The sequence below is a fragment of the Condylostylus longicornis genome, unplaced genomic scaffold, assembly GCF_029603195.1.
Source record: "Condylostylus longicornis isolate FDR11 unplaced genomic scaffold, ASM2960319v2 ptg000072l, whole genome shotgun sequence".
NCBI classification, from domain to species: Eukaryota; Metazoa; Arthropoda; class Insecta; order Diptera; family Dolichopodidae; genus Condylostylus; species Condylostylus longicornis.
The window spans coordinates 2,588,995-2,601,032 of NW_026578040.1; the positions used below are offsets into that span (position 1 = coordinate 2,588,995).

A 12,038-nucleotide genomic window follows, 5' to 3' on the forward strand; every position below is an offset into this window, starting at 1 on the left:
AAAATTATGTTTTGTGCAAATTGGAAATGCAATTATAATTTACAATAATTAATAAACCTTTTGAAAATATTATTGAATAATTCTTCAACCTTATCAGCGCTGAATTTTACAATTATTGCCTATATAGAAATGATGAAATATATATTTGGGTTGCAAAAGATTCTCGATTGTCGAATAAATACGAATAAAAATTTTTGACTCTGAAAAAGATTTAAAAGGTTAAAATTGGGGCTTTAATCTGTGCAACTCGTCAGAATAAAAAATATGTTCTAAAGTATATAAAACTAAATATAAATCTAAGGGCGGAAAGGATTTAATCTAAAATGTGAGGGATATACACTTTTAATCGACGAAGCAAAATATATTTTATGGATTTTTAACTCAAAGGGAATCATAATCAACCAGAGATTATTTTGTTTTTTTTTTTTTTTTTTTTAAATAATATTATAAATGCATTCAACTTACAAAGTCCAAGAAGTACTTTCAGAGAATGAGTTTGGCAACTAATGTCCTTTTAAATTTTTCTTTGCAACACATTATTTAGATGAAAACATTTAAAAGTTTATTGCATCTTTGAATTCAGTTAAAATTATTTTGGAGAAAACGGTTCGATCCGAAACAACCCATTTTTACAATAAACTTTTTTACAACCATATTTGTTTGACGCAAATTTATTTATTTTGAACTTCAATCCCAACATATTTTCCATCCCTATAACATATGAAAATCAAAATATAGTATATTTTTGAAACCAGACGTTTATATGTTGTTAAATCAAGAATCAATTATTATGAAAAAATAATTAGATAAATTGACAATAGAGATAAAATTTTGTCGTTGTAAAAACCAAATTTCGACATGCAAATGCACAAAAAATTAAAGTCTCAACAATTATATGAACACCAGTACATACATACGACACTATTAAACACTAGTTAATAGTTCATTACACAAGTTATTTCAATATACAGAAACAATCGAGAAGTCGCGTCTCTGTTAGACGTTAAAATGACTTCATTAAATACACTGACGTATGGAATTTAAAAAAACTTAACGTCTGAAATTTTACTACCCAGCAATATTCGACGTCATTAAAGTATGAGTACTGTATGAAAAACACAGTAGCTCCATGATCCAAGAAAATAATATCAATACTTTGGATTTGAAAAATTTCAAGAAAATATGTATAAATAATCAGAAAGAATTTATATTATCCGTCAATGAATTAGAAGAATAATTTTGGCATATTATTGAATTTCTAAAAGACACTTTAACTAAAAATCAAATTTCTACAAATATAATTTCAAAAAATTGTCAAAAAATTTCAAGTCCAACACAAAAAAAATGTATAAATAAATATTATATAAAAAAATTAATAATAATCAAACAAAAATTTTGTATGAGTTACAATGATAAATTTTTCTAACAGAAGGAGTGATCTGATTTCCGAAAAATTAAAAACAAATTTTACTAAAATTGCATTTGAAAAATTTTTTACAATGCATGTTGCAGAGTGTATCCAGAATTCAAACAATCAAAGAATACCAATTACGAAACATTTTATTAAACAGAAAGAAATTGAAGCAAAAATGATTTGGAATCGAATATCATCGAAAAAGAAACTTCCTTTTCAGATTGTAGAAATTATAAAAGAACTTTACCCAGAACACAAAAATATAATAAGAGTTTTTTCAACTTTGATGGCAGGACCAAGATTTTTAAATAAAAGGAGTGTCAACGACAGCAAGGAAGAAAAGACACCATCATCAATTTTAAAGAGAGAAAATTTAAATGAACAATTTAGAAAAACAACAGCCTTTAGATTATCAAGAATAAAACATTTGAACGGACAAACAAAAAGAAGAAAGTGTCACTTTAATTTACTTAAAAATAAAAAATGTCATTTTAGTGAATACCTTCCAACTATCAGTGTCACATCGCTATCTAAATATTTGAAAAATTAATTTTTTTAATTGTGAAAATAAAATAATCAATTGATTTGCAATTGAAAATATTACTATTTAAAATTAAGTTGGAGTTTTAGATTTTCCTGTCAAATTATATTAGTTTTTCTTCTAAGTTTTTTTGGAAAATTTGGAAAGAAGCATAAACTTTTTATATTCTATTCATAACTTTAATTGGAGACTTAAAACATGAATTGATTAAGCCTAAAATCATTTGCTATTTGAGTATAAAGTTTTTATGCATTTCAACGCATTTGTGCACAATTCAAAATCATATAATTCATGAAAAGCATAAAAAATTTACAATGTTATAAATGATAATATAATGGAAAAAGCAAATCGTAATAATATTTTATCAAAACGCAAATATTGTAGAGGTGATAATCATTTTTCCGCGAAAATATTGCTTCTTGTTTTTATTGACTACATATTTTTATATTCCAAGTACACTCACATGCATATATTAAGTATAAGCTATTGATGATATAGTTACTGCTATTTCAACATATGCAAATGTTAAAAACACGTATATATATGTACAAGTGAAGATGTTGTAAAAGTGAGTTTTTGTTAAGCCCATCATTTAATTATGCAACTGCTTAATATTTGTATAAAAATCTCTTAACACCATCCATAAATGTGCATTTTATGACATTATATGCATGTTAATAAATTAATAATACAACAGTCTAATTAAGAGAAAAATAACATTTATTTGTTAAAAGAAAAAATCACCATTGTAATTTCGCTTTATCAATATGTTGTTAAACTTTATTTAAGTGAGTTCATTAAACCAAAATCGAAAATTTGTTGTTATTTAAAATTAATCATGTTTCATATTGTATTTGACGCCCTTATACATTATTTAATCTTAATTAATCTTATTATAGTATTACTTCTATTTTAAAACGCAATGCAGTCATACTCGTAAAAATGTTACATGGGAAACTTATTGTTTTATTTTTATGTTACATAAAAAATTATATAATATCGTTATTAAATACTTGATATTTAACTTCTCTTTTCTTCAATCTCATTTACAATACAATAAAATATTATTGATTAATGAAAAACTTTAAATTTAAAGACAGAATTATAAAAACAAGTTGAAGAAATTAAAAATATTCTAAATCACTAACAGTAATTATAAAAACTTTTCAACAATAAAAAAAAATACACACACCACTTTAATTTTCTATTCTATTTCAAGAAGTTCTCAGTCAATGATAAAAACAAATACCACAACATTTTAATATTACGGTAATTAGTATAAAAATTTTGTAAAAAAATGAAATTACTTTGTGCTACAAGCTTCATTCAATTTCAACTTTTAAGCTCTAGTTTAAAATCATATAAAGAACGTCTCACATTCTGTGCCTTTTAAATTCAAGGTAAAAATTTAACGAAAGAATTGCTCAAAGGAGAATAAAAATTATTTTACGTATTTGCATACACATCCGAATGTGTAGTTAAAAAACTGACCAAAGCATTGCTAATTTAAAAAAATATTCACCACACTTCACGATAAAAACAATTCAAACTTGAATGCAGCACAATTTTTTTTCCCTTGTTTTCTTTTTTTTTTCATTTTATTAATTTTAAATTTATAGATTTTCGAAGAAAATTTTATTCCGTCTTTAATAACATTATTTTTATCTTAAATATCCCAACCAGTATACCATTTAACATAACATTATACAAGTAAATAAAATGCATTAATTCACCACAAAAGAAAATGCAGAAACGAAAAAAAAGAAAATTTTATTTTCAACAATGTTATAAACCATTGTACAATCAGAGTTATATTAAGCGTGAATAATTTTGCAGATGCTTCAACATTATTTTTGGTATTTTCTTATTAACAAAATTCAATTTCAAAGCGCTTGTGGTTTCAGTTTGTCTTTGGACATCGAAACGTTAGTTTGGTAGAAAAAAAAAAATTAAAAATAAAATTTGGAAAGAAAAAGAAGTAAAAAAATAATCGAGAAAAATTAACGGATTAAAAATCTACAAAGTATAACGGTAAAATAAGGAAAAATTCACGAATAAAAAAGCAGAAAAAAAAAAAAAATTGCAAAGAAAATTTTTTTCAAAATTTAAAAAAAAAAGAAGTTTCTCGCTCAAGCCTTTTGAGTTTTGATTGCGTAGTTAGCATTGTTCTTTTTTTTCATTTTGAAAATTTTCGTCTTTGGAATTACAATTATTTTATTTGATTCTGTATTTTTAGTCAAAACGAGTCTAAGACGGTCTTTAACACAAAACTTTTAAGAATTTTTAACGAACAAAAAACTACTAGTAAGCAAGACAACTTTTAGTGAAACATTAAAAAAAAAAATTAAGTTAAAAAAATAAAAAAAACCATTAAAAAAATTTTCACTTTTCTTTTCGAAAAATTTATTATTTTCCTTCCGCTCAATTCTTTTAAGGAAAAATCAAAATTTTTCATCTAAAAATTTATTTTATTTAAAATACGCGGCCACACAACAATTTTATAAAAACCTCTACAAATTTTAAATTCTTTTAAAGTAAGAATTAAAATAAAAAAAATTTGTGCATAAAAAAAAATAAAAATATGAAATTATTTTTGGTGCTAATTGGCACATTGTGCCTTTTCAAAGGATCTGTATCACAAGGATTTTTATCACCATTCAATGATTTGGTATGTATGCTTAGTGTTGCCACATTACTTTACTCTTAAATATTTAATTTATTAAAATTTTTTCGTCAAAAAAATTAAAACTACCATTGAATTTTGCCATTTGGAAAATGTTTTTGTATTATAAAAAAAAGAACAAACAAAAAATAAACAAAAAAACAACAATTGGTAATCAGCACATATGATGGGTACCTTTTATATTTTATTCCGTGCCCAAATAGTTTAGGCAACAATAAAAAGAAACAGTAAAATAAAATTAAGATTAACTAAAACAAAACAATAAAAAAATACAAAAAACATGACAGAAGACGAAAAAGTTATGAACTTTCTCCCACAAACTTGAAAGTATAATGAACTGTGTAAATATTTTTATTCCAACTTTTTGTTATTTTATTCTTTTTTTTTTTTTAGTTTATTTTGGAGAAGCAAAAAAATAAAAGTATTTTTTTAACCAATTTAACTAAATTTGAAAAAAAATTACATACATTGATAACATCAATACCTTTAAGCGCGCACACATTCATGCCAATTACTGTCATCAATGTAAAATTATATTTCAATTACTATTATTTTTTGTATGAAACTGTTTGTACCTTATGGATGGGATCATGGATATTTTTCGTTTTTTTTTTTTATAAAGATTGGCTTAGAAAAAAGAAATAAGCAAAAAATATTAAAGATTTAGAAAATATAAGAGCCAAGCAATAATAATTGAAAGTAATTGAAGAAAATTATAAAATTAACCGAAGATAATTAATAAAATATTGATTTTATTGGAAATTTATTGTAATTATTACATATATTTACGATGTACAAGTATGTATACATATTATGTGCAAATAATAAAAAAAAAAAAACAATTGCGTGAAATATGGTCGTTTTTATTACATTTGTAACGCGCATTTTCCAAGGAGATTTAAATGTGAGAAAAATTGACGATTTCCGGTGTTGATTTTTTCTAAAAAGATGAGTTTATATTTATGGCTTTTTCTTTTGAACAAAAAAAAACTATATATATATATAAGTAGTTTCTTCGAAAACGAATTGGATGAAATTTTAACACATTTAATATTGGATAGATTATTTGATTGAAAGAAAACCAGCAAACATTATTGCATATAAAGGGTGATGGTGGTCAATAGTGAAAGTTGTAATTGGACACAATTATATTGATAAACTTTATTTATTAACCATTTTAGACATTTTCTCATATATTTCGAATTTAAATTTGTTTAATTTGATTTTCATATAAAAAAAAAGAAATGAATTTCAAATAAAAAAACTGCATCATGTTTTAGAATAGTTTAATAGTTGTTAATAAAATTTAGTTATTAAATTATATGTAAATTAAAAAACTTAAGACACAGGATGCAAAAATTTATTAAGTTTTCCCACGAATTGCAGACGAGTAAAATTAGATTAAATTTATTTAAAATTATCAAACAAAAAAGACACAAACCTCGTCATCTTTCCAACAAAATTTATAATTTCTTTCAAAAAATTTTTGCCAGAAGAAGATCTTGGCATGGGATTATTTTGCAAGCAGAATATTTCGCATTATAACTTATGAAGGACTTTAGTTTACAGTGACTTAGCCCATTTGTTGACCCTCAGTCTCCCATAATAAAAAGATAGTTTCATTAGTTTATAGTATATTTTAAAATATTTTTTATTAAAAAAGGAAAATATTATTGATTTCCCCGAATCCCATGCACATTAACGTTCACCATAACAATTCTATAAATTTTAATTTAAAGTGGAGAATCCATAAGAAATAAATCAAAATAAATGAAAGTTTACATTTAAAATACAACTTGGTTTTAATATTAAGCATAAATTAATTTAATTTTTTTAAATTGAAAAATTTTTTTAACTTTGTTTCCAAAACTCTACCAAAATATTATTAACTTTTTATTGTAAATTTTTTTTTTTTATAAATTTAAAATAATTATAAAAACAAAAAGTTCATTAAGCGATTGTAAAAGTAAATTTTATAAAAAGTAAAAAACCTAAAATAAAAATTAATTTTTAAACTTTTTCTTTAATTAGGCGCATATTTTTTTATGTAGTAAATGCCGAAAAAATTAAAAAAACATAAATGAAAAAAGAAATGAAGATTTTTGAGGAAAATTACATGGTACACTTTATTAGACATTTTATTTGATTCATTACCTCACTAATAAACTCAAATACACACCAATGAATTTTACACAAAATCAAAAAATATAAAATTATGGTGTACGAAAAGATACATGTTGGGTAATATTATAAATTACAATAAGGCTAGTAAATATATGGTTGTAATCTTGTAATGGTTGCGATTAAATCGTTATATTATTAATGTTTTTATATTGTGTAATATTTCGTTAAAGTGGAAAATTACAAACAAATTGAAAATAATTAGTGCTATTAGAGAAAAAAGAACTTTAATTTTGTAAAAAACACAAAATATATACAAGGAACATATAATATCAAATTTATAATTAATACACATACGTATGTGCTCGTGCTTATTAAAATTTAAGAATGGTCTTAAATTTTGAAGAAAAGATCTATTTGTTTATTCAGCAATTTAGTTTTAATTATTAAATAGAGTACATTCCATATTAGTTTGAATTTAAGAAGGGTGCTCTCACATATCTCCCCTTAATTTTTTATTAATTGTTCTCACTATATAGCTAATAATATTAAAGTGATTTAAATTAAGGTAATCACAAAATGCAATAATTGTATTAAAAAATTATGTACTGCGCCGAAATGACAAGAATCTATATTTCTAATTTGTACACTGAATATTTCAACATTATATTAAAATTAAAATTTTTAAGTATTTTGGAAATATATTAATAAATTCAATACAAATTACATAGATAGTTACATACACATTTACCTTGCAGCACGGAAGTATAGAAAAATATTTTCAAACTTATAAGCACATGGATTGATTGCAAGTATACCCGTGATTTCAAAACTTGATGGAAACACTAAATTTAAACACTTCTCAGCAATACAGTTTTGCTGAAATTTCAAATGCAATTTTAAGGAAGTAAATTTTTCGGACTCTTAAATTTTATAAGAATTTATCTTTTTCGAAGTTTGCTACAGTTCTATGTACAGATAATCGAAGTATTTTTAAATTTTGTACGAACGTTTTGTCAATTTTATATCCATAACATTTAACCTTCAATAACTTGCCTAATATTTCAATACAGTCAATTTTAGATTTTTGTTTTTCGCAATCGTAACAACAAGTATAATTTTCTTTAATTTTAACTAGATAATTTGACAAAATTATCGAATATTAAGTTTTTTACATCAATTTAATATTAAAATATATTAAAAGTCCAAGAGCAATAGGAAAAATTAACCAAAGAATAGATGAAAAGAATTGCTTATAGTCATCCGTAATTGCATAAAAATTAACAATAATACTTAATTCAACAATAACAATAAAGTGAAAAAAGCCAACTTAATATGAAAAAAGTTTCCATCACATGAACTACACAAATCATAACTGCCAATGATTACCTGTGAGCAATATTGTAAAAATCACATTACCTGATTAAATATGAATTTCCTTACAAATTTTCGACTGAGTTTTTGTTTAACTTTTCATTATTTTTTTCTTTTTTTTTCCGAATATTTGCAAATTTTAAATTTTAATTTCATCTTTAAAAAATCATCATCTCTGCAGTTAATGAAATTACGTAAATTGTGTTTGGTGTATAAAATTGCAAAAATTAAAACCAAAAAATTTTTTACTGCTATTATTTTTTTTTCATTTTAAAATTCCACCACCATATTTATTGTCACAATCATGTATTTTACCATATTTAAAACCATTAAAAATGCTATTTTTAATTTTTTTTTGTTTTAAAATAAAAAAGATGCAATATGAAAAACATGTTTAATAGAGACGATGATAAAAAAACAAAAAAAAACTATAGAGATGCGCGATTATTAAGTGATGATAAAATTATAAGAGATGGTAAGGATGCGCGCACACCAATCTATAGGAAACTATAAAAATAAATAAAAAACCCACAAAACAAGAAAAACATTAGAAGAAATTGTAATAGAGACAAACAACAACATAACATGATTTTTTTGTTTTTAATGAAAAACCTGAAATTTCATAATATTTTTGTAAGGATTATTTATGTGGCTTGACTAACATACACAAATTAATGTTATACTACAAATTATATACATAGACGATAGGTAAAGCTAATAGAAAAAATGAATAAAGAATTGAATATAATGTCAGAAATATGTAAAATTTATATATTAGACTTCTTCTGCTTAGGCAAATTTATTTCACATAGCCCAATAATAATATACGTAATTATAATATGAATTTTGATTGCAATTAAATCGTCTTAATTTTATATTTTTATAACCTTAATGATTTAGATCTGTTCAAATTTGATTCTACTGCAGAATTGATTAACAAATGATTAACAATGAATAACAATATTTAAACAATCGTTTCTAATTTAAAAAATTATGTATGTCATAGCCTACATTAATTTATATCTACGTATATTTAAATGTACAAATTTTATTGCATCCGCCAGTATATAGGTACGAGTGAATCTAATTTCTTTATTTGGGTATTTGAAAGCTATTGAAACAAAATTTTCTTTAAATTATAAAAAGTGAATATTAACAAATAAGTACTTTTTCTGTAATTAATTTTACAAAGAATATTCGAATTCATATCAAAAATATTTACATTTCGCTGTCATATTAGTTGTTACGATAATTTCATACAAAATATACCGTGACTCCCAAAATGTAATAATGAAAGTTTCACTGCAGTACCAAAATCGTACCAAATCTACTTTGTAACAAAATATATTTTGAATTAAATTTCTGCAGTAACTATAGCAGCGGGAAATCATATGGCCTCAAAATTTCTTATTTTATCCTTAAATTATTTAAAAACAAGATTTGGTAATATTAGTTTGATGTGTATATAAAAAGCAGCGAACTTTTTCGGCTGCTGTTTCTGCTTTCCTTTGCGTAGTAACTACTCAAATAATTCTGCATTTTGGTATTGACCGCATTTTAGTATTGACTGCATTATATAATTTTTTTGTATTGCGTTCTGAATCAGAAGTACATTGTAGTTATACTTTTATACCGTGTTTTATAAATTCTTAACATTTGGAAGAAATAATATTTGAAATCGAAAAAACATAGTTTAAAATTCATCAAAATGATAAAAAATTTCTAATCTTTGAATTAAAAGGCATTTAAAAAATGAAAGATAATTTAATATTTTAAGTTTTAATATTTTTTGTTAGGTATAATATAGAACATATGATTTTGACATTTTGTTTTCTTTGTTATTAAATTGCATAACCTTTAAATTTTAGCCGTAGCATAGGTTAATAGAAAAACATTTGGCAAAAACAAAATTTTAAAACTAAAATTCATTATTTATTCTTAAGATATATTTCAAAAAGATATAAACCCAAATTTTCTTAACATGTTCAAAACTTCAATAGCAGTTTTATAATTTTCAATCTACTTGAATTGAATAATCGTATACAATGCATCTATATAATCAGATAAATTGAAAATGAAAAACACTTTATCAAAATTTATGAATCACTTTCAATTTCTGATAAAATTTTTTTTTGACCAAAACCGACGAGCCCTTAAGGTAAAAGCTTACTTTACCAGCTACTAGATCGCAAATCTCATCCGTTATTGTTCCCAAATTAATTACGTATTTAATTTATTCTTTTTTCAATTTATTTGTAATTTTAATATTAATGAGTTCTCATTTTAAATGAAATTCAAAAAAAATTACAGAAGAAGCAGCGAAATATTTTGATTATTCAAAAAAAATAATAATTTCTGTTATTTTAATTTTTAAATAATGAAAAATTGATTTTTTTTCTTTTTGACTTCATTCCGCTTGTTGTTTAATTTTGATTAATTTACTCATATGATTGTAACAATTGTCTTGCTTACACTCAAATTACAATAATATATTTAAAAATTACCAATTACCAATAAACGTTAAATTTCAATATGTTGGTCGATTGGTGCAACTGGTATTGTTGCTTTCAATTTTAATATTTATAAGCGATAGTGTAAATAATAATGTTAAAAAATATTTTGGTATATTTGCGTTCATTTTAATTATATAAGAAAAGATTTAACTTATAACATCATTAGTTAAATTAATGAACTAATTCTTCACATGCGCAATTATTTATAATTTTGTTTTTCAATTTCTAATTAGAGAAATATAAAATTTATGAATAATTTTAGATAAATTTTGTAATTAATTACAATAAATTTTGTAATTAATGATTAACGCGGCAATCACAATAGAAACAATAATTTTTCTATCCCTGAGACATTTACTTATAACTCATTTTGTGAAGTAGGGTATGAATTTATTAAGAATGCTTATAATTCCATTATATTGTCATAATATATTCTAAAGGTTTTAGCATTACAATTGCCTATAATTATTTATTATTATTGAAGTATAGAGCTTTTTTTTGTTTCCGATATTGTCACATTTTCTAAAATTTCTGAACCTGAAAAAACATAAAAAAAAAAACTATGTATATATATGTTAATCACTATGTACATTAGCGTCAGATTTCCTTTAAAGTTAAGAAAATAAAATCTGGTGTTGCTATTGCATAATATTTATGTACATCGTATGTACGAATTTTTGCTCCAAAAAATTTGATTCTGTTCAAATCTTGGATGAAAAGAAAAACATCTGAAAAAAAATAAACTTCAAAACTCATTTTGAACTGATAATGTATTCTGCGTCGATATGTCGGTAAAAAAGTATGTAAAATAAGTTTTAAAATTGTACAGTTTGGCAGAAAATGCATTCAATTACAAATAAAATAATTTAGAATAAAAATCTAGATAAATTACCATTAAATAAAAATGTTTCCAAAATATCCTATGGGTCGACGCGAGAAGAGCTTCGGTTCCCTAAACGGAAAAAAAACATGTGTTATATGTATGCCAAACACATAACATTAATATGTTTATTAGTTTGTAGGATTTTTCAATAACTGTCCATTAGTTAATAGCAGCTCAATTAATGATCCTTATCTCAGTAACATGTACAAGATGCGGCCCTATATATACCAAAGATAAAATATCTATAATTATTATCAATTATAGCCATAATAAGAAAAAATAAAAGGTTAAAGGTTTTATTTTTTATTTTCATATTTTTTGTGTTGTTTACAATTTAAGTGCGTTTACATTTTATTATGATCGTGTGCTTTTATTTTTGTACACCAGAAAGCCTTAGTTTTGTTATGCTACGGAATCTTTTCCCTATTTATGTAACTTTTTTTTTATCACTCGAAGGTATTATTTTACTTCATCTTTATTTATTTATCTAAATTTTTTTTTGTACTTTG

At 23.3% G+C, this 12,038-nt stretch overlaps 1 protein-coding gene across 1 annotated transcript in view; it reads left to right on the plus strand.

Annotated features, from left to right (window-relative positions):
• The first annotated feature begins 4,536 nt into the window (after positions 1-4,536).
• Positions 4,537-12,038, plus strand: part of LOC129612366 (uncharacterized) — a 57,869-nt gene continuing 50,367 nt past the window's right edge. Inside the window, exon 1 of the mRNA XM_055525925.1 lies at positions 4,537-4,623. Coding sequence (XP_055381900.1) covers positions 4,537-4,623 — 87 coding nt within the window. The remainder of the gene's footprint in view (positions 4,624-12,038) is intronic.